The following is a 23,975-nucleotide window of genomic DNA, read 5'->3' on the forward strand; positions in this document are numbered from 1 at the left end:
GTGGCGCGGTGACGTCCTCCTAAGATGGCGGAAAGAGAGTGAAGAAACTGTGCTCCCTCTTGGATTGCTATCGGTGAGTTCAATCTTCAACCCCAGCTGGCTGTCCTGGTCTCTTCTGACCCTGGGCTATCGGAGGGCAAGCTTCTTGGATTTCGAGCGAAGGTGCTAATGTGGAAAGCTTGGTTGAATCAGCCCCGGTGGTGACTTTGGCCCCAACCTCTGCTATAGGCATTTGTGGGAGTGGGAGCTAGGCAGAGGGCAGGGCATCAGAAGCAGGAAGGGATAGTCTTTGGTTGTCACTCTCCAGTCCAGCCGCTAGTGAAGAGGGAGTGAGGGGAGGAGGTGTGGCTTTCTTTGGACGCGTGACAGAAGCGTCGACAACCCTTGGCCTTTAACATTCCCCGCCCTTTGGGTATCCGCTTCGCATTTTGGAACAACTGTGTGCACCGCGGAAGCGAACAAGCTTCAGTGATTTCAGAGCTAATTTTGAAGAATTCGTACATTGAGCATTCTCCATCTATTTCAGCATGTCTTTCTTAGGGGTCTGTTATTTTTAATGTGCATATACAGGGTCGCTATGAGTTGGAACCAACTCTACGGCACTTAACAAAATACCTACTGAACGGTAAAGTCTGAGGATTCAACCGATGCAACTGTGAAATTTACTGTGCCTTTTTTAGCTCATCGAAATGTTTTCATGTATTGATGTATCCAAAGGATTGTGTAGTTGTCCATTGTGAAATGCAAAGGTAGAAAGCCAGTCTCTGTTAACTCTTAAGCTTTTGAAAACTGTTGCATATGTATCTCTGTGGGGTCAGTTGAGACCTTATATTTTGTTCATATTCGCTCCTCTGTTCTTTTCACCGCACTGGTCCATCAAAGGCTTGAGCACACATTTGATGAACACTTGTGGTTACTGACTTACTTTTTTTTTTTTTTTTGTCTTTTAGAACAAGGGTAAAATTCCATTCCGATAACAAAATGCAGTACTCCCACCACTGTGAGCACCTTTTAGAGAGATTGAACAAACAACGGGAAGCAGGCTTTCTTTGTGACTGCACTGTAGTGATTGGGGAATTCCAATTTAAAGCTCATAGGAATGTGCTTGCTTCCTTTAGTGAATATTTTGGTGCCATCTACAGAAACACTTCTGAGAACAATGTCTTTCTTGATCAGAGTCAGGTGAAGGCTGATGGATTTCAGAAACTGCTGGAGTTTATATACACAGGAACTTTAAACCTTGACAGGTAAAGTATACATTTTATTTTTAATATAAGTCAGTTGATAAGCAGTAGAGTTACAGTAGGTTTGTATTTTTTCTATTCTGTCTCTGAAGCCGAATCTTCAAATACTGATAAGCCGTTTGTCACAAACTTGGAATGAACAAAAAGTATGGCATTTTGTAAGCATAAAGAACACAAGTGTTAATGAGATTAAGACTTTTCTTTCTGATGCATTTGATTTACCTACTGAAACAAAGTTCATGATTTCATTTTGTAAACTTGAAGGTTAAACAGTGAATTCTGAATTGGCAATCACCCATTGCTTTTTGATGTTTATTTGTTTCCTCTGGTCTTTCCTTTTGCTTTGTGTTTTTTACTTCTTGAGATTATGGGGTTGGGAGAGTATAGATGGGGAAGAACCTCTGGTTATTTAATCATACTCCATTGGAACCGTAAATAGCAATGTGCAATCTCTTTCAAATCTTGACTCTGGACAAGAACCTCATTGCGGCATAAGTGACTATTACTGCTGTTAGGTCTGTAGGTTGTTAAGTACAGTCAAGTCAGTTCTGACTCACAGTGACCCTGTATAGGGTTCCCAGGGAGTGGCTGGCAGTTGAGCTTGAACCGCTGACCTTATAGTTTAAACTGACCTTGAAGTCCAGCTCATTAACTCGCAGTGCCAAACCAGGACTCCAAAACTATCCATGGTGGTTATGTGCCTTGGAGTCGCTTCCAACTCACAGAAACCCTGTGTAGGGTTTCTGAGGCTTTTAATCTTTACGGTAGCAGAAAGCCTCTTTGTCCTGCGGAACCACTGGTAGTTGTGAATTGCTGACCTTGAGCTTAGCAGCCCGACTCGTAACCACTACACTACCAGAGCTCCGTAAAACCACCAGTTGTTGTTGTTAAGTGCCATTGAGTCGGTTCCGACCCATAGCGACACTGAACAGGGTTTCCAAGGCTATAAATCTTTATGGGAGCAGGAAGCCTCATCTTTCTCCCGCGGAGAAGCTGGCAGTTTCAAGCTACTGACCTTGCGGTTCACAGCCCGATTCGTAACCACTACGCTACCAAACCACCAATACAGGTGCCTAAATCAGATTGGAAATGCTAGTGTGATTAATGCTATCGTAGCACAAACAAGTTCTGAAGAATCTGATAATGCAGGTACTGTGTGTCTCCCTTAGATGATGAACTATTTGATTAGATGAATTGTGTAATAACAGAGAAACTACTTAACTTGCCCTGCTCTCTTCCATTTCTTAAGAAATTGTGAGCAGGAGTAGATTTGTCATAATCCTATACTGTAGAACAATTACTCCAGTTACAGTCAAGATGATTCCATCTCATTGTAACCCCGTGTGTCAGAGTAGAACTGCTTTGTAAAGTTTTGAATGGCTAATTTTTAGATGCATATTGCCAGGACATTCTTCCATGTTGCCTATGGGTGGACTTGATCCTCCAGTCATTTGGTTAGCAGCAAGCACCACCAAGGCACTCCATAGAAAGATTATGTACTTTGGAATTAAATCTTGCCTGTCAGTCACTGTCTCCTTGAGGATGATGCAAGGAACTCATGCTCAGGATCTTTGGATCTTAGTTTCCCCATCTGTAAAAATGAGATAACTACCTTGGTGTTCTGTGAAAATAAGAATGTACTTGAAGGAGGGGGCATAGTTATGGATACTTTCCAGACATAACTAAAAACCTCATGGAACTGCCTTATTGGGCTTTAAGACTTAAGATCTTGGGGACAACATGGTCAATTGGCATAACATAGTTCATAAAGATACTGTTGTACATCTTAGTCTTTTCTACTCTTCCTTCTTACTTTAATTCTACATTTCTTGGAGAAAGTCTTCAAAAAAACAGAAAGAAGAGGAAACACCTGAAATTTTGTTATTGACTGAAAACTACTGTTAATAACTTGATATTTCTTTCATGCTTTTTCAAATGCTTTATATACAGTAAAAGCTTTGAAAGCAAGAACCCATGTAAGGCAGAAAGCTGTCAGAGAAGGAAAACTTAAATCTTCCACTAGTAAAGAGCAATCAAAAAGTGATAAGACTGCACCCTGTCAGAGGCAGAAAACTTTAGAGCTGGAAAACAAGGCAGTCTTGTTCATTCTGACTTTCACTATCTATGCATGTACATATTAAGCAAATATGTGTATAATCCTATTACATTGTAGTTTATTATGGAAGTGTACTTTTTTTTTTTAAGGTATAATTAGGATTCTCCTTAATCCTTTTGAAAAGGAAACATTTGTGCTACTTTGAATTTTTTTATAATTTTGGTATAATGAAATCCTAATATGAGTCAGTTCAGCAAATTGATTAAAGGAATAGTGGAGTGTCATAGCTTAATCTCAAATGATGAATTATTGAAATATTCTTAATAGTTGACTATGCAGATACCTCTGACTTGAGAATTTAAAATGTTGTTAAGTGCTGTCGAGTCAGTTCCAACTCATAACGATCCAAGGAACAGCTGGTAGGTTTGATTGCGGACCTGTGGTTAGCTGTCCAGTGAGTCTAGTGCTTATCCGACAGCACCACCTCAGGACGCCACAGAATTTAAAACAAGTAATGTAAAATAACCACAAGCTAATTGTAAGGCTGGCAGTTCCTCGGAAACCCGATACAAGGTCACTATGAGTTGGAACTGACTTGACAGCACTAACAACAATAAAAAAGAAGGTGGCTGGGTTGTGTAGACAGCAAAAAAGTTGGCCGGTCAAACCCACCCAGAAGTGCCTCAGCAAACAGGCCTGGCAGTCTGTTTCTGAAAGGTCACAGCCTTGAACACCTTACGTTGTTGTTGTTGTTAAGTACCATTGAGTCCATTCCGACCCATAGCGACCCTATATAGGGTTTCCAGGGAACAACTGGTGAGCTTGAACCGCCGACCTTGCAGTTCAAACAACTTTGTAGTCTGGTGCATTAACCCACAGCGCCACACCAGGACTACTATGGTGCAGTATTACTCTACACATATGGGATTGCTGTATGTTGGTGTCGACTGGATGGCAATTAACAATAACAATATAAAATAGCCACAAAACCAATGAATTTTGGTTGATTTTCCTTTCTTAATAAACTCTGCCAGAATAAAGCTTATTGAATTGAGTTGGACACACTTTGAATATCATGGAGAGAACCAGTGTGAAGAGTCATATGTTTTGTTCAATCTTTTTCTGACCCAGCCAGAGCTGTAAAAGAAGACCAAAATAGAAAGCCTGTGCAACTCAGTGATTAAGAAAACAGGCAGAATTGTAGAGAATTAAGTGGACTCTGAGCCAATTTGCTTTGATCAAATCTTGGCAAGTTACTTAATTTCTTTTAAGATTAAAGGAGCTAATACTAAGCATTTGGTCACATACCTGGCAACTGGTAAGTGCTGTTGAGTCAATTCTGACTCACAGTGACCCTGTATAGGGTTTCCCAGGACTCCATACCTGGTAATTGTTGTTGTTGTGTGCCGTGGAGTTGGTTCCGACTCATACCTGGTAATAGACATGACTAATTTAATGATCTTTGAGACTATTCATGTAAAAGCACTATGCTTGTAAACTAAAGTACAAGATCAGTTAGTGAAGTAAACAAATGCTGATTGATTCTCTTAACTATGAGATTGTAGGCTAGCCTGAGACAGTTACAGATTTTTGCAAAGTATTGGTTCAGTACCAAATAGTTGTATGTGATGTAATGCTAGTTTATATGAATCTTAAAGGCCATCTGCATTATCTGTTAGGTGGTTAATTTTGGAGCACTAAGTACAAGGGGTTTTTTATGATAAGCACTGGATTCCGAACCACAAGATCAGTGGTTTGAACCCACTAGTCGCTGCGTGGGAGAAAGAGGCTTTCTACAGTCAATAAAAATGCTTAAGAATAAATGTAATGGTTTTGTAGAATGAAGCTATTATATACTGTTGTTATTAAGTGGTACATGAAAAAATACTTTTTGTAAAAGTTAAGTAAGAGGGCATTTATATTATTTGCAAATAGAGAATTAACTTGATAAATCATTCTCTATTCCAAAATTATAGCTAAATAGGCCATTAAAAAACAAGGTAACATTTTATTAACTATGGGGAAAGATCCATTTGCAACACATTGAGTTGCAAAAGTTTATTTGTAATACGAGTATGTTTAGAAGCTTGGGATAGGTTTTCCCAGAGAATAAATTGCTCTGTAAATTGATGGTAAGGAGCTCTGGTAGCGTAGTGGTTGCGATTCGGGCTGCTAACCTCAGGGTCAGCAGTTTGAAACTACCAGCTGTTCCGTGGGAGAAAGATAAGGCTTTCTGCTCCCATAAAGATTTACAGCCTCGGAAACCCTGTACAGGGTCACTATGAGTCGGAACCGACTCCACGGCACATCACAACAACAACAGATTGATGGTGTGGTGCTGTGGGCTACTGTGCTGGACTGCAAAGTCAGTTTGAACTACAAGGTTGGTGGTTCAAGCTTACCAGCTGCTCCTTGGAAACCCTATACAGGGTCATTATGGGTCAGAACCGACTCGACAGCACACAACAAAAACAAAATGATGATTAGGTTTCCAAACTAGCCTATAAGTTTGTTTAATATATAATGAGCTAAAAATGGTTTATAATAATCAAAGACAAATTTTAAAAATATAATAATGCTAAATTAAGGAAACATACAGTTGGAGGAAAAGTAGATTTAATTACAAGATGATGAGAACAAATTTATAGGTTCCTCAGGATGCCTTCAGTGACTGTTAGAGGTTCATGACACTTGTTATTTTTAATTTCTGTAAAATTTGTTGGCCTTTTTCCTTTTTAAAGATTGTGTACGTACTATTACCTGTTAACGATTAAAACCTCTTTCTGGCTCATACATATAATGAAAAGGGAAAAGAGATCTGTTTTCCTGAAGAACTAAACAATATTTGGGAAAGAAGGCTACAAGTAGAAAGATTATTTGAGGATGTGTCCCCACAGTTCAAAGTGTGGTCCGTGAACCAGCAGCATAGCTGACCAGATTGCAGAGTGAATGAAAGGAGGCTGCATGTTTCCAACAACTACTTCATGTTTCAAGTATATTTTAAGCCATAAAATTTAGTCTTTTCTTTTTGTTTAGTAGTCCTTAGGTAGCTATGAATAGTCATCATTTTTCGACATTTAAAGTTGTTTGAAATTGGAGTTTTTGTATGAACATTGGACTTTTGATACAGTGCTGTAGGATCAGCACTAGACTGCGAACCGCAAGGTTGGCAGTTCAAACCCACCAGCTGCTCCTTGGAAATCCTAGACAGGTTTACTATGAGTCGGAATTGATATGATGGTACTTAACAGCATATGAACATTATTCTGAATTAATTACTTTTCATTTATTTTCTTATGCATTTTTCAGCTTTGTTTTGTTGTAGGTCTGTAAAAGATATTGATGTGTTTGTGCAGCTCTGATTCAAAAACAGTTTTTCTTTGATCAGAATATTGTCATTTAGCCTTGTTTCCTTACAGTTGGAATGTTAAAGAAATTCATCAGGCTGCTGACTATCTCAAAGTGGAAGAGGTGGTCACTAAATGTAAAATAAAGATGGAAGATTTTGCTTTTATTGCTAATCCCTCTTCTACAGAGATATCTAGTATTACTGGAAACATCGAATTGAATCAACAGACTTGCCTCCTGACTCTACGAGATTATAACAATCGGGAGAAAGCAGAAGGATCTGCAGATTTAGTTCAGGCAAACCCTAAGCAAGGAGCTTTGGGAAGGAAGTCTCAAACTAAAAAGAAGAAGAAGGCTTTTAACTCCCAGAAAGCAGAACAGACTAAAACAACAGTGCAATATTCCAGTGACATTTTAGATAATGCATCTGTTGAATTATTCCTAGATGCAAATAAGTTGTGCACACCCATAACAGAACAAGCTGTACAAAGAAATGATAATTCAGAACTTGAGTTGACATCAGTTGTGGAAAATACTTTTCCAGCACAGGATATTGTGCAAGCTGTCACTGTGAAACGGAAACGTGGGAAATCCCAGCCAAACTGTGCTCTGAAAGAACATTCTATGTCTAATATAGCCAGTGTCAAGAATCCTTATGAGCTGGAGAGCTCTGGGGAAGAGCTAGATCAAAGGTATTCCAAGGCCAAGCCAATGTGCAACACATGTGGGAAAGTGTTTTCAGAAGCAAGCAGCTTGAGAAGGCACATGAGAATACACAAAGGAGTCAAGCCTTATGTCTGTCACTTGTGTGGAAAGGCATTTACCCAGTGCAACCAGCTGAAAACACATGTAAGAACACATACAGGTAAGACTGGGATGTAGAGATAGGTCATTGTTTTTAATACTTTGATTGAAACAATTTTGTTTTATAGATAGTGTATTACTGGAGCAGAAGTTGACTACTTGTGCTCCAAATTTGGTATGTTTTGTATTCATAAAAGTGTTTAGTAGGCTAGACCATTGAAAATTTCTTTGCAGTTTTTACTACGTATTTTAATGACCTTGTTGGGCATTTAATAGTTTATTATAACTGATGACGTCCCCATGCATGAGCTCTTTATACCTTCTTCCTTAGTAGTTAAAATAAGTATGAAGTTGGTTTTAGTTTGCCAAGTATTTAACAGAAACACAGATAGTAAAACTGATAAAGAGAAAAGTAACTATAGCTGAGACCAATTCTGAGGTTTCTCTTTAGAATCTTACTTTATCATTACACACTAACTCAGCCTTGCTACTTCTGTACTTGTTTATTAGCATTATTACACTTATGCTCCTCACTCAGCCTTTACATTTACCTTTATTTATAGGTAAAGTGTGAGCACTCATTGATACCCTTAGGTTTGGTTACTGTTTAAGATGAGATAGTATTTTTCTCTTTGATCACTTGTCACCATGAATTGAAAAACATTCATTTCTTTTAACTCTGCAGGTTAGTAGTGAATCTGGAAAAAAGATCCTATTTGCTTTTACTTCTACGAGTGAACATTTTTTTATGACCTAAATTGATAAACTCTTTTGAAAGCTAATATGGCTTACGTGAAGCAAATAGTATTTTCTTCTCATCATATGTTTCATATACTTTTTCCTTTAGGTGAGAAGCCATACAAATGTGAATTATGTGATAAAGGATTTGCTCAGAAATGCCAGCTAGTCTTCCATAGTCGCATGCATCATGGTGAAGAAAAACCATATAAATGTGATGTATGCAATTTGCAATTTGCAACTTCTAGCAATCTCAAGATTCATGCAAGGTAAAAAAAAAAAAAAATTTTAGTCTTTTCTTTTGTCATTTCACCATAATCTTAGTTTACTGACTGCTGTCGAATCAATTGTGATGCATAGCAACCCTATGGGATACAGTAGAATTGCTCCACAGGGTTTCCAAGGCTGTGTATCTTTATGGAAGCAGACTGTCACATCTTTCTTCCACTGAACAGCTGGCTGGTGGGTTCCAACCACCAACCTCTTGATTAGCAATTGAATGCTTAACTACTGTACCACCAGGCTCCTTGATTAGAATTCAGGACAGTAGGATTCTAATTGTTATTCTACCAGAGAACATTCTTAGCACATTCAAGGGACCACAAAAAAAAAAAAACATGGTAGCGAGAGGGATGGTAGTGACTGGGAGAAAGAGTACTAGAAAATAAGATCAGAATGATAAGGGAATCCAGATGGGACCTGAGTTTGTAGATCATTTTTAAAGCTTTCATTCTTGAGATTGAAAGATGAGTAATGTGGGTTTGGTTTGTCTTTTTTTTTTTTTTCCCAACATGGAGAAAAATCAGTATATCTGTATGCTGTGCTCCATTGTGATGGGGAAATGGAAGTCATAGAGTCCTATTGAGTTGGTGGTTACCCTTTATAGGGTTACTGAGGAGCTGCTGGTGAGTTTGAATTGCCTAGCTCTGGTAGCGTAGTGGTTACGAATCGGGCTGCGAACCTTAAGGTCAGCGGTTCGAAACTACCAGCTACTCCACGGGAGAAAGATGAGGCTTTCTACTCCCGTAAGGATTTACACCCTCGGAAACCCTGTACAGGGTCGCTATGGGTCGGAACCGACTCGAAGGTACTTAACAACAACTTAACAACCTTGTGGTTAGCTGTCCAGTGTGTATCCTACCTATAGTCCCACACCAGGAGAGGACTAGGTAAATACAAGAGTGAGATCATTAAGTTGGCAAGAAAGGAATAGGATTTGCAGTGTACAGTTGGTTTAGATGAACTCTCACTCTTATAGTTAACTAGAGAGAATATGTAGGTACAGATCCCCAGTAGGTGGATAGTTATGATAGTGAAAATGTCTTCTGTTTGCTTAAAATTTTCTCAGTGAAACAGGAAGCGAGAACATCAGCTAGAAGTGAATGTTGGAGGTATGAGGACAGAGTTTCAAAGAGTAGATGAATGCATGAGTGAGAATACTTGCTGGGCAGTATTAGAGGACCATCTGACAACCATGTAAAGACAGTGTCTTAACTTTTGAACTGCTTTCAAAACTACTGTTTGATTATAACCAGAACCTTTATTTTTAGCAGTGTTTATAGTGAAATAACTTCGATTTTAAATATTTATTCTTAGTCTGTTCAGATGAATGGAAATAAAATATTGTGTAAGAAATTGCACTGAAAAAGATTGCCTATATAGATTGATCTTCAAATTGTTTTACTCACCAACCTATAACTTTGCTTGTTTATTAAAAGGAAGCACAGTGGAGAGAAGCCATATGTCTGTGATCGGTGTGGACAGAGGTTTGCCCAAGCCAGCACATTAACCTACCATGTTCGAAGGCATACTGGAGAAAAGCCTTATGTGTGTGATACCTGTGGGAAGGCATTTGCTGTCTCTAGTTCTCTTATCACTCATTCTCGAAAACATACAGGTAAGAGTTTGACACAGTGAGACTACTTAGAAGAGGAATGGTGGTGTAGGTAAAGGAAAAGGGAAACAGACTAGATCTTTACAGAAGGTAGATTATTAGTTTTGTAGTTATATAGCTGTACTTCTAGAAGTTTTTAAACTTTATGATTTTCCTGTACATATTAGATATAAAAACTGACTGGTTTTTTAGAATAATACATTGTGGGTGAATTTTTTTTTATTAATACTATACATGTTAAAATCAGTAAGGTAATTTTATCAACATATGAACCTAACACATGTTTTATGGCCTTAGAAAGGTTCCTTAAATCTCTTGAAGCATAATTTCTTTTGGATAAAATTATAAAGGAATTGGGATACAAAAATGAGTTTGCATAGAACATTTACTTTATAACTTCTTAGGACCTCTACACACATTCTGAGATTTGCAAATGAAATATTATAAACAGATAATTCAGATGCAGAGGATCAGTTTTGAAACAAACTTTTTATGTTCAAAGTTTTTTATTTTTTGTAGAATACTTTTTTTAAAATGGAATCTTTTCTAAAATGCTTTTATTTCCTTTTAATAGTTTCTAGTAAGAACTAAAATATGAGTTGATGCATGTACATTTTTAAAAAATCATGTAAAAGTCATTCTCTTTGCCCAGCTCACATCTCCTAGAAGGGACCTTTGTAAAAGTTTTATTATATAAAAAGCTTCAGGTTACATGAACAGTCTAAAATAATTATTAATATTCATTTAAGTTGAGTTACAGGAAATACCTCTAAAATACAATGTAAAGACTTTCACTTAAATAATATTTTAGAACCGTTTACTTTAAATTATTTGTAATTAATATTATATTGGTATAGTACACCACTTCGCTATCTTTTATTTTCCATCTAGGTGAAAAACCATACATATGTGGTATTTGTGGGAAAAGTTTTATTTCCTCAGGAGAGCTCAACAAACACTTTCGATCTCATACAGGTCTGTGTTTAGGGAGAATGCATTACTTTTTGTTCTCTCTAATTTCTTGTTATATAAACCTTAACTTTTAAACCAATATGGACTGTGTGATACCTAGTCATACTCACTGGTAGGAATACTTTAATGTATAAATATCAACTTTTTATTTTATTTTTTTTTAGTTGTTTGGAATGTGAACTTGGTCAAAAATTGTGTAGCTTTTCCAAGAAATATGCTAGATACATAGCTTTTAATGAATTGTATTAAATTCCAGAGATATACTAAGAAATAAAAAGGAGTAAATAATACCAAGATAACATGAGATTGATTTTCTTATTAAAAAGTGTTTAGTACACAAGTTTTAAGAATATATTTTACTACAGATGTGTTAAAGAAAGTAGTATAAAAAAAAAATTATGTAACACCTTTTTGGAAAGTACCACTTTAAAAAGGTACTGTTTTAACCATTTATTTTTTAAAAATATTTCTTATCATTTCTATCTAAAATAATTTGGGTACCTACTAGAGTTTAATTAAATAAGTAAATTTATTGATAACATCTATATTCTAATGCTCCTCACTTCACAGTGTTAAAGCATTGGGCAATTTTGAATTTCGAAAGGATTGTAACTAGCATTTTATTCTGTCAGTACTTTTTAAGGACATTGTGGTGTGTGAGTTGAGATCAGAAATCGTAATTGCCTTTTTTTTTCTTAGTTGTACCTCTAGCAAGGGTCTGGCATATAATTGGTATTCATTAAATGCTTGATAGAAATACAAGAGTAAATTTTAGTTTGCAAATAAATTTCTGTTAATGAAGATGTTCTCTTTTCCCTGAAATGGGGATGCTTTGAAAAGGAGAGCCTATGTGTCTACAGTTTTTCATTTTACTGTATTAGAACTGATTAAAAATATGATTTATAGCTCAATATTAAGCAGTATAATAATTATCATTTTGTGTCCATTAGCATTGGTATTTTTATCTTAAATTTACAGCTTCTTACAATACTGAGTAACTATTTTACTTGTTTTTCAGGAGAAAGACCATTTATCTGTGAATTATGTGGAAATTCTTACACAGATATTAAAAATTTAAAGAAGCACAAAACAAAAGTCCATTCCGGTAAATGTGTGTAATTTTTGAGAATTTATTGTGCTGTTTTGTAAATTTTAACCATGTAAACCACATGTTTATTTGTAAAAATAGATATACATGTATGAGGAAAGTAGTTTTAAAACTGGCAAAATAAAAGTCCACTCGATTTGTTTCATACTGAGCTTGTAATAAACCATACTTAAAATATTTCATCCTTTAAAACTGGATTTATAAATGTTTCAAGATTATAATTCAATATACTGTAGTATGTTCCCCAGAGTTTACTGTAGTTATTGTAAAGAAACTCATCATGAATACTAGAACAGAAATGTGTTGTTGTTGTTAAGTGCCATCAAGTCGGTTCCGACCCATAGCGACCCTGTACAGGGTTTCCAAGGGTGTAAATCCTTACGGGAGTAGAAAATGTAGACGTAGAAATAGGCAAACAGACAATCTCAAATTAAGATGGATAGATATAAATGGAAAGCCAGACTATTAAAATGAATCCTTGAAAACATTTCAGTGTGGTTACCATTTTAGTTTGCCACACTTAGAAACAAAACACAAATAATAGGCTCCTTTTATTTGTGTGGTGCTGAAGGTTAATGCACTGGACCACAAGTCAATTTGAGCCACAAGGTTGGCGGTTCAAACCCATCAGCTGCTCCTCAGAAACCCTATGCAGGCTTGCTATGAGTCAGAACTGACTTGACAACACTTAACAACAAAAAGAAGTCATGGTGTGGTGCTGTAGGATAAGCACTGGACTGCAAGGTTGGTTTGAACCTCAAGATTAGTGGTTTAAAACTCACCAATTGCTCCTTGAAAACCCTATACAGGGTTGCTATGGGTCGGAACTTACTAGATAGCACTTAACAACATGTGTAAAAGACTACTCATTAAGGTAGAAATATCTGAAAATTTTTAGTAAGTCATCAATTCAACATTTATTAAATTCCTATCAAGTTTATAATTTGGAGGAATATGAAGTCAGAAGGCATAGACAGACCTGGCCCTTAAAAAGTCTACAACCTGGTTCTGACTCGTAGTGACTTTGTATAGTTTCTGAGCTGTATGTCTTGACAGAAGCAGAAAGCATCTTTCTTCAGTGGAGCAGCTTGTGGACTCAAACTACTGACCTTGGGCTTATCAGTATTTATTACCAGTCCAATGCTTATCCTACATAGCTACAGTACTCCCTAATGTAGGAGCTGAACTATAAGTAACTGCAATAACAAGACAAATGAAGGGCATAATAGATGCAAAAGTATTGAAGAAAAATAGTAATTCCTTCTGAGGTGCATTTTGGAAAAGGTTAATATTTTGAAGAGTGGTTCAAAGTCTGAAGATGGTAAAAGTTCTAACTCTTAGCAACACTGTAGGTCAGGGTAGAACTGCCTCATGGGGTTTCCAAGACAGTCATTTTTATTGAAGCTGACTGACCCATCTTTCTCCGACTGACCCAACCTTTGGGTTAGCTGTCATATGTATAACCACAGCAACACTGACTCATAGCAACCGTATATAGGGTTTCCAAGAAGTGGCTGGTGGGTTTGTACTGCCAAACTTGAGGTGGCAGTTCAGTGCTTACCTTACAACCACACCAGGACTCCTCTAATTAGGGTGGTGGTGTGCCATGGAATCAGTTCTGACTTACAGTAACCCTGTATAGGTTTCGGAGGCTATAAATCCTTACAGGAGCAGAAAGCCTTATCGTTTTCCTGTGGAAAGGCTGGTAGTTTTGAACTGCTGAACTTTAGGTTAGCACCCCACTCTTAACCACTGTGATACCAGAGCTCCTTCTAATTAGGGCAGTGAGAATGAAATCATGTTAACACTCGAGAGTGGTAGAGTATGTTAAAACTAGTGGGAAATTTAAAGGCAGAAAATTAAAAATTTTATTTGTGAAATTTACTCGAAAAAATAAATGAAAATACCATACTTCTGAACTTGAACTCATAAAATTGCACACATTAAGTCAGCAAATAGAGTAGTTATGTATATAGGTCTGCTAATTACTTTGCAGGAGTTGGAGAAAACTTGGCATTTACTTTAAGAGAATTAAAAGTTGAAGATTTAAAGTACACTTGAGTAAAATGTCAAATAGTAATAAAAGATGTGACAAGATTGTATGAAAAATTAAGTTAGTTGAATTATTAAATATGAGGAGGCTTCAAAAAGTTCATGGGAAAATTCCATTGTCTTTTAATTCAACTTTTTGAAGCACCCTTGTAGATCATAAGCAGATCTCTATTCTAGACTGATAAGTCCATTTTTGTAACTGTATGCTTGGCTGTGTGTGCTTACGCTTAGCCTTGAGGGTCTGATTAGATTTGTAGATAACAAGGAGAACAAATCAGCAGGAGAGAAACTGCATGAGTGAAAAGTAGATGTTGGAATGCAAATTCTTAGAACAGGAAGCAGATTAGTCCACTTCTGGTGGGAGGGTTTTTGTTTTTTTTAAAGACAGTGTAATTCTACCCCTCTTCTTTCCATTTCAGGTGCAGACAAAACTCTAGATTCCAGTATAGAGGATCATGTTTTGAGTGAACAAGATTCCATACAGAAAAGTCCTTTTTCAGAAACTATGGATGTAAAGCCTTCTGATATGACTTTACCACTGGCTCTTCCACTTGGGACTGAGGACCACCACATGCTTCTGCCTGTCACAGATAATCAGTCTCCTACAGCAGATACATTGTTGAGATCAGCTGTGAATGGATATTCAGAACCACAGTTGATTTTTTTACAACAGTTATACTGACTTTGCTAAGACATATCTGATAGCAACTTTTAAACGTCTCTGATAAGGTGAATATGTTCATATTAAATTGCCGTTCATTTGCATTGTGACCATTATTTTTCATCCACTGAAGTAAAAAAGCACCTGATGCTACATCATTACTGTGCAATGTTTGTTTTGATTTTTGGTTTTTATATCTAGATTATACACACTGCTTTTATAGGAGTGAATTATATACTGCAGTAACATTAATTTGGTTGAATAAGCTTTATTTTCTTTTAAAGCTACCTTAATTCCATTTTTATTTTACATTTTAGAATTGTCCTTCATTTGTTGAAGTAAAACCCATTAGCATATATGATTCAGGTTTTTTAAATTGTGAAATAATCTCATAAGACATTTGTTGTTTTGGCATTTTTTACATGTGTAGTTCAGTGACTCATACATTCATCATGCTCTGCAGACATCATCACCATTATCTAATTATAACATTTTGAGGGTTTTTTGGTGTTTTTTTTTTTTTTTTTATCACCCTTAACAGAATCTTTATGCCCCTTAAATGATTCAGTTTTGACCTGTGGGGCATTTTGTTACTTTTCTTCCCTCAAAATTAAACCAAAATCCATGTTAATACCAGCTCAAAGAACGTGGCTGTTTATAAGCCCCATAGGTCAGTACATAGATTATGGAGAGTGTTTGTGGTGGGAGGGCAAGGGGGTGGAATAACATTTCTTATTTATGCCTAAGGAAATTTAGGTACTAAAGCATTAATGTATTTCATTGCAGGTAACTACTGAATGAAACAAAATTTTCTCTTAAAAGTTAAATTATATACATTTTTTACTCATTTAAAACTCAGTACTCTGGAGTTAACCAGTGACTTATAAGTATTGAATTTGGTTAGCGTTATTTTGAGGCTATGTTTTCAAAATTAATTTTAAATAGGTATTTGGTGTTTTTGTCTTATCAGAGGACAGTTTTAAATTTTTATCCAGTATTACATTTTTAATAGGTTTTTAAATTGCTAGAGATCAGAATATACTGGGCTTTAAAACTTTTTGATAAGCATCTCTTATGCCTATTATGCACTTTTAAAAATAGTAAAATTCTATAAAAATTTTCTAAATATAAACTTAATGCATACTATAAATCACTCACTTTCTGAATTTGATACATTATACTACATAAAGAATAAAAAGCTAGCTTCAATAATAAACAGTTTGGACTATCAGAAGACCAATTTATATCTGAGTTTTCTATAAGATTTGGAATTTAAAATTTTATAAATTAAACTACATTTGATTATTGTGGTTTCACAGTGGTCCCTTTCTGTTTTCCTTTGGGATTATAGAAAATTCCATATTATCCTGCCACTTACCACCCTATCCACTTCTCCCCTGTATTAATTCATAATCAAATACCTTGGCTACATCATCTCTGCCATGCATTAGTTGTGGCTTACTTTCTGGTTTATTACATCTGTAATAAAATTAATGTGTTTTCTATTGGCATTAATTTCTTAAATTGTAATTTTCTCTAGTTGGGATCTCTAGTCTCAGAAACAGTTCCTTGTAAATTGAAGGGATTTTTACCATTTCATAGTACATTTAGCATTTTCACAATTGCCACAGTGGAACTGACTTAAAATGGAATGAGTTTTAAATACTGCCTTTGTATACTACACATCAAACTTTGTATTCAATTATTTATCTAAGGAATTTAATTATACAGGTTTATTAACCCTATATATTGGGTTGAAATAAAGTTTGTAAGTTATTAAATGTTCAACTAATCTATTCTGGCTTAAATTCATTAGGAGTTTGTTGATGGGGAGAAATGAAAGAACCATTGAAAGACTACTTCCTCTTTAAGAAATGTACTGAAATGGAGAAGTTATGTTTCATTTTAACCATCACTAATTGAAGCATCTAATTAACGAACTTTATTTTTAAAAACTGCAGTTGATGTCATAATTCTTTTGAGAATAGTCACCGAATTTGCTCTAACACAGTAATAATTTAGCATTTTCCCTTGGTATAGGTGGTTGTTGTTAAGTGCCGTCTAGTCAGCCCTGGTTCATAGTGACCCTGTGTAAGTTTTCCAAGGAGCAGCTGGTAGGTTTGAACTGACCTCATAGCTCGTAGTCCAGTGCTGATACTACAGTGGCACACCAGAAGTCCTTGTATACGTTAGCCTTCAAATTTATCGTTATTACCTGGTATCACTGGAGTGACTAGAGCTGGTTTACTAGGCTTCTCTTCACATTATTTGCTTCTTTTTTTTTTTTTTTCTTTCAGTTTTTATTGTGGATTAAGTGAAAATTTATGGGACAGATCATCAGTTTTACCTTCAACAAATCATACAACTTGTTTTATCATAATGATTCCAATCCCCTCATGTTCCCTCATTTAACATTATTTCTCTCTTCACTTTAGCTCTTTTTTTAAAAAAATACTCAGGCATATATAATAATTTACACCACGAAAGGGCACATTCTGCAAGTCTGCCTCCTGGCCACCAGCTCTTAGTCCCTCTTCCCATGAATCTAGAGTCCTCAGCTGCTCCCCATCTCCATGTCCCCATCTCTACCTCCATCTCTGGCATCGCTGCTTCTCTGGATAGATCTCGTATTCTGCTTGTGCTCTTCTCCCTTGATGATCCTAGGGTCCTCTGTTTCTGGACTGTAAGATTAACTACTCCACCATTTTGTATTTATTATTATTTTTTGCTCCCTCATTTTTGTTATAAAACTTTGTTTATAATTGTGACAGTCACAATTAGTCATGATAATAATTACTATTGAATCATAAGAATCTTATCCCCATCTCTCTTAACCAGACCCATCTAGACGAGATGAAAACTATTCAGTGGGAACTCTTTCTTCCCCCACACTTAAACTAAACTCCCTGTTGAAACTTTGTAAGTCAGTCACTTCATGCCTTTATCACCCCCTCATTTTAGGTAGCCACTGTCTAAGTTGCCCGTCCCTATCTACCATATACACAGAGGGAATAGCATTGATACTTTATGTGAAGACTCCTTTCCTTTCTGTTGGTATTTAGAGTTACTACTGCCATGAGTATTAGGTTCACCAAATTGTAGCAGTTTACCCTTGTTTCCTTTATCCCCCCCCAATTTTTTTTTTAATCTCCCTCTAGTCCAGTTCTGATTATTAAGGCTACGTCAAATGGGTACTAATCTGCAAGTCTGGCTATTCTTGTGCATCTCCCCTCACTTCAGATCAGATGGATGCTTCACTCTCAGCTCTAGCCCTCTGTGGCTATGTCCTTGTCCATGGGTTCAGGTGTCCCCAGGTCTCACCACACATTGGGCCAACCAGCCCTTCCTCTTCTCTCTCTCATCTCCAAGTCAACAGGAATCAATGGACCGTGGTTGAACTCAGCCCATTTCTTCATTGCTGCCTTTCCCCCTCTTCCACTCACCAGTAGACCAGTGTGGTCACCAGCAAGCTTACATGCCTGCTCATGTGTTCCCTTTGAGTTTCAGTCTTAGAGGGGGCACATTATTTGTTTCTTAACTAAAATAATTTTATTTTAAATTGGCATGAGTTGTCAGTATCATCTGCTTTCTGCTCCGTAAAGATTTGCAGCCTCGGAAACCCTATGCAGGGTCACTATGAGTTGGAACCAACTTGACGGTACTTAACAACATTCCAGAATGACATGTAATGGAAGCTTGAAATCTTGAGTATCCTCTATCATTCATCTCATAATGCTATGCTACCATAAAATATAGTTTAAGGAGCACTGACAATGTAGCAAGTAGGGCTGCTAACCACAAGGTCAGCAGTTTAAAACAACTAGCTTTTCCATGGGAGAAAGATGAGGCTTTTTGCTGCTGCAAATATTTACAGACTTGGAAGTCCAATACAGGGTCACCATCACTCCACGGAACACAACCACCACCACACCACATAGAATTTAGTTGTACCTGAGATTATTCTAAGAACCCTGGTGGCACAGTGGTTATGGGTTTGGCTGCTAACTGAACGATCAGCTGCTCTGTGGGAAGAAAAGACCTGGTGATCTGCTTTTGTGATATTTTCAGCTTGGAAAATGCTACTAGACAGTTGTACTCAGTCCTATAGGATTGTTAGAAGCTGGAATTATTTCAGTGGTACACAATAACAACGGCGTTCTAAAGCTCATAATGAACATTGTAAGTTAACCTTTCACTCACCACATGTATTACGTTGCAGTGTTTAGAAAGTAGGTTAAAGTCTCTCTTTAGATTGTTGAAGACCTTAAAGAGAAGTGGATAATTTTCTAGATGAATTTAATTTTTGAGTTAGATTATTACTGTATTGTTTGATGTAAGACTTAAAAAATATTAGGTTATATATAATTTTTCCTGTTTTCACAAGATGATTTTTATCAACATTTTAGAATATTGGTTAATTTTTTCAAAGTAAAGATTTATCAGTTTCATTGCAAAGTAATTTAATGCCACTTTTCTGTATATTTCAATTATATAACTGGGCAAATGAGAGTAATTGAAATATACTTATATAAAGACAATATTCATTTTTTTGCACATCAAAAATGTTTTTTAAAAATGATGATGCTCCGACCCCACCTGCTTTAGACCTACAGAATCAGACATTCATCCTACAGGTGTTTTCAATATACAAGGGTAAATCAAACAGTATTGTTACAAAATCAGCAACCTTTACTAAACAAAAATATCAAAATGTGAAGCCACTGTTTCTCAAAATAGTCTCATCCAGGTCTGCAAATTCCTGAAAGGTGGTGTTTCCATCTCTGTAACCCTTCCCCTGAAGAATGCTGCACTCTTCAGTTTATACCATGTTAAATGGCATTTGGGCATCCTCAAGAGGCTCAAACTTCCTTTTAAATGTTGAGTTTGGGGAACAAAAAGAAGTCTGAAGGGACAAGATCAGGGCTATAAAGTGGGTGGTTAAGATTTCTCAGTGAAATTTTCTGGGACAGCCTTTGCTTGCTACCTCTAAGAAAGAGTAGGTGCACTGTCGTAAGTTCCTCCGTGCAACTTTCTTGGTCTTTACTCACTGTGTAGTTTTCAGTTTTCCTGAAACTTTGTAAGCCACCTATGTCATTAGAGAAATTCTATCAAGATTACCCCTTTGCAATCCCAAAAAAGTCTCTTTAACCTTCCCAGTTGACCTTTCTACTGTGAATTGAACTGGTCCAGCTGATTCCTGTAGAAGCCACAGTTTTGATTGGATGGTTTTTCTTGAAGGTACCCTAGCAAGACTAAGACAAGTGCATTATTCATAGAATTTGTCTGCAGCCATCCACTGATCACAGATACATGTTTAAACACATTTTGTTTGGAATACAGCCATGCTTTCTTCTATGAACTGAAACCCTAGGAGCAATACTTTGTGAATCTCTTAACACCTATACGTAATGTCTACATAGGATTTATAGGCTATTTTCTGAACTTTGAAATTTACTAGGACTTTGCCACCTGAAACTTCCTAACAATTTTTACTTAAGATACCTAGACTGCTTGCATGCTATTTTACTACTTGGTTGTTTTCATTTAAAAGTGAAATTAGTCTCTCTAGATTAAATTTTTAGTCTAAACCATCAAATTGAAGTTTTTCACAGTGAACAATTTTATACAAAGTTCAGTATAGTCACATTTGATACAAGTTGTTAAGTGATGTCCAGTTGGTTCTGACTCATAAAGACCCTGTATGGGGTTTCCAGGAAGCAGCTGGTGAGTTTGAACTGCAGTTCAAACCGACCTGGTGGTCGAGTGCTTATCCTACAGCACCACAGTAACATGTTCTGATTTATGAAAAGAATAAATTTAATAGCAATAAAGCATTAAGCTCTGTGAAAGTTGTAAGTACATGAAAATTATTTTAAAATTTGTTTTTCATAGATGTTGACCTACTGGTACAAGGGCAAACCCTGCATTAGATAAGTGATCATCAACATCTCCGTAAGTGGGTGTCCAATAGTAATGCTTTTTGAGGCCATTGGAGACTTCAGCCAGATAAACATGTCCATCCACCACATATGGCTCTACATCTGTATTGTCTGGTTTTAAACGGCTCATTTGAATTAGGTCTGCATATGCCTAGGGTTAAGAAAAACAACACGTTGCTAAGAAAATTGTTTACTCAGAGGAGTCCTGGTGTGGTTATAGGATTCAAACCTACCAGCTGTTCCTCAGAAACGTTATACCTGGTCTCTGAGTTGGAACCTAACTTAGCTGGAGCAGCACTTAACAAAATTTAAATATTCACAACCCCATACAGGGTTGCTATGAGTCTGACTGACTTTATGGCATTTACCCACAATGATGTATAAAGTAAAATTATGAACGACACTGCCAAGTTTGAATATTTTCCAGGAATCATGGGTAGGTTTTTAAATTCATTTAACTTCAAAACTTCTAAATCATGTATTAGCCATGGATTACCAGTTTCATGGACAGAAGGATTACCAGGTTCCATAGAATTTTAAATTCCCACGTGGATATCTGATCATTTTGCTATTTCAACCACAAAGCTTTCTAGTAGCTAATTTTTAGGTCTTAAGTATCAAATGATCACTACTGCAGTGTCTCAATATGCTTTATAATTACGTTAAGACATTTTTGTAAGCTATAAAAGTCTGATGTTACAGAGAGAATCAGAGACGAACTTACCACACATGTAGCTTCATCAAATTTGTTCCCCCAAATGTAGATATTAGAAAGTGTGGTATTTGTTTTCATTGATTGTGAAAGTGCAACAAGTCCTTCTCCTTCTATGTTGTTACTAACTACTGATAACCTATGGAAAGACGGAGTAGGAACTCTGAAAACCAACAGTACCACAAAGAGTGTCTAAGTCAACAACTTCTATTATAAGTAAATGATTGTGTACTTAATATTATTCCATAATACATTTTAACAACATGGTAAACTATGGACTATATAATCTCTAAAGCCCAAGAAATGTTAAGTACCTAACCAAGCAGCTACCTACACATTCTGAAAATATTCGGATTTAATTATTCAGTGAATGGTTGGGTGGATTACAGATAAAATTTTTAGGATAAAGCCATCCAGCATTTTCAATTTATTCTTATTTCTAAGTCTTGATCCTATAGAATGTTTATGGTTTTTCTGCTGAAACTCAGATAAATTATACAAGCAATGAGAATTTATTCATTACTTTTAAGAAGCAGTCACAGCTAGAATCAAATGTATTTTTTGAAGATATGTTTTGAAAAAAAACTGAACTGTTACTGTAACATGTATACTGTGGTAGTCTAGAAATAGAATTTTCATTCTTTATCATGATCTTAAGAATGAAGGGCTTTATTTCAAAAATCTAAATTTCTGTGATTTTGTTTCAATGTAAACCCATACTAACGCTTTAAGACTTCTGTTGTGTGAAGCAAGAGTTTCACTGAGATAGTTTGCGCCTGCATTTTCTATTCTGTTAAAAGAAAGATCTATTACTTCCAGGGTAGTATTGCTTTTCAGAACACCAGCCAAAAACACCATTCCATCACGAGTTATTCTATTGCTGGGAAAGAAAAAAATATTTAAATTATGGCATTTAACAACAATAATGTATAAAGTAAAAATATTAATGACACTGCCAAGTTAGAATATATGTGAATGTATGAAGCTATATGTGAATATATGAAGTATTATTTTTTTATTAATATAGGTAAAATGCTTTAAAGCTGTTATATAATAAAAAGTACTTTCTATTTTAGTAAAGGCTTATTTTAATCATTCAGTTACAAGAAAGTTAATGAAATTTATCATGAATTGCTTCTATACTGGTTTACATGACAAATTGCTCATTGAAGTTATTAGAAGATATATCAGCACAAGTTAAATTAATAAAAATTAAGGATTATGATAAAAGATTCACAATAATTGTAATTCCTAATAATTGGAATTACAGCATATAATAAAGTATCCAGTAAGCACTGGACTGCTAACCATAAGTTTGGCAGTTCAAACTTGTCAGCCATTCCTTGGAAACCTATGAGTCAGAATTGATTTGACAATACATAACAAATAGGAATATTTACATAATTATTCCTATGACTTGCTTTTCAGATTGTTAATGTGTAAATTATCACTTACCAGCTGACATCAAGGTAGCGTAGGTTGTTATTCAGGTAAAGTGCATCACATAACTGTTTAAAGCCACTATTTTTCATATCATGCTTACACATGTGTAGTTCAACAAGGCAGTGATTTTCTTTCAACATGTGGCTTATATGGACTGTGGACTCTTCCTAAAATTAATAAAATCATGTTTCTAAAATATAACGTTAAGACAGTACATGTTCATCCCAAACAGATGGACTAAAGTGATCTAAATAGCTTTTTAAAAAGATTTATTGGTTAAGAGTATTCATTTAAAGTTTGCATTTGTTTTGCCCCTTGTTAAACACTTCTGCTACAAAGGCTAGTTTTTACCTACTCAGAAACAGGTGGTTGTTGTTAAGTGCCGTCAAGTCGGTTCTGACCCATAGGGACCCTGTGTAAGGTTTCTGAGGAGCAGCTGGTAAGCTTGAACCACCGACCTTGCATTTCAAATGACTTTGCAGTCTGGCGCATTAACCCACAACGCCACACCAGAAACTTGTAAAATACACTTGTAAAATACAATAACTAGTTAATACGTAACTGTTTAAAAACGTTTTATTGTGATTTGAATGAAGGTTTATAGGTCATATTATTAGTGTTACATACACCATACATTTCATCTCAAGGGTACAATCCCCTCAGTGGAACATCCCTCACCCTACTTCCTCCCTGTGTTTCTTGTTTCCATCCTCCTCTCCAAGTCCTTCTGCACTTTGTCCTTGGGTCAGTACTGCCCTTTTGATCTTGACTAAGACTAATTGTTATGGAAGCAGAGTGCCACACCTTTCCTTCAAATCACTGACTTCAGTGACTAGCCAAGTGCCTTAACCACTGTGCCATCAGGGCTGCTTTCATGGACCATTTCAGCAGCTCCCCTATAGCTGGCTTCTCAAGAATCTTGAAACCTTTCTTGCACCCTGCATATGTTTCAGACAAAACAAATCTCCCAATCTTGATATTTAATACATTCATTATCCTATAGC

The 23,975-nt window shown here is 36.1% G+C and overlaps 2 protein-coding genes across 3 annotated transcripts in view; one reads left to right on the plus strand and one right to left on the minus strand.

The window, feature by feature from the left end:
- On the plus strand, window positions 1-15,209 carry MYNN (myoneurin). Of its 2 annotated transcripts, none has more exons than XM_006861816.1 (8): window positions 1-73; window positions 951-1,247; window positions 6,720-7,513; window positions 8,300-8,459; window positions 9,909-10,087; window positions 10,976-11,059; window positions 12,075-12,161; window positions 14,636-15,035. In XM_006861816.1, exons 2-8 carry the CDS (start codon window positions 982-984, stop codon window positions 14,896-14,898), a joined length of 1,833 nt encoding a protein of 610 aa, XP_006861878.1. In that variant the 5' UTR covers window positions 1-73; window positions 951-981; the 3' UTR covers window positions 14,899-15,035. The 2 variants fall into 2 exon arrangements, with proteins under 2 accessions (XP_006861878.1, XP_006861879.1); XM_006861817.1 differs by having other exon boundaries at window positions 11-73; window positions 951-1,117; window positions 14,636-15,209.
- Window positions 15,210-20,661: 5,452 nt separating this feature from the next.
- The window catches only part of LRRC34 (leucine rich repeat containing 34), a 31,246-nt gene continuing 27,932 nt past the window's right edge, over window positions 20,662-23,975 (minus strand). Inside the window, exons 9-12 of the mRNA XM_006861857.1 lie at window positions 22,984-23,138; window positions 22,253-22,408; window positions 21,541-21,667; window positions 20,662-20,967 (exon numbers count right to left, since the gene is read on the minus strand). Of these exons, the coding sequence (XP_006861919.1) occupies window positions 20,764-20,967; window positions 21,541-21,667; window positions 22,253-22,408; window positions 22,984-23,138 (642 nt within the window). The 3' untranslated portion in view covers window positions 20,662-20,763. The remainder of the gene's footprint in view (window positions 20,968-21,540; window positions 21,668-22,252; window positions 22,409-22,983; window positions 23,139-23,975) is intronic.

The sequence above is a fragment of the Chrysochloris asiatica genome, unplaced genomic scaffold (assembly GCF_000296735.1).
Source record: "Chrysochloris asiatica unplaced genomic scaffold, ChrAsi1.0 scaffold00043, whole genome shotgun sequence".
In the NCBI taxonomy this organism is placed as follows: domain Eukaryota; kingdom Metazoa; phylum Chordata; class Mammalia; order Afrosoricida; family Chrysochloridae; genus Chrysochloris; species Chrysochloris asiatica.

What these genes read in the sequence shown, in the direction of transcription:
- MYNN (XM_006861816.1), top strand. Translation starts at nt 982, where the DNA reads ATGCAGTACTCCCACCACTGTGAGCACCTTTTAGAGAGATTGAACAAA. An exon ending in GGAACTTTAAACCTTGACAG is followed by an intron (nt 1,248 to 6,719) that starts GTAAAGTATACA and finishes GTTTCCTTACAG; the next exon opens with TTGGAATGTTAAAGAAATTC. An exon ending in ACATGTAAGAACACATACAG is followed by an intron (nt 7,514 to 8,299) that starts GTAAGACTGGGA and finishes TTTTTCCTTTAG; the next exon opens with GTGAGAAGCCATACAAATGT.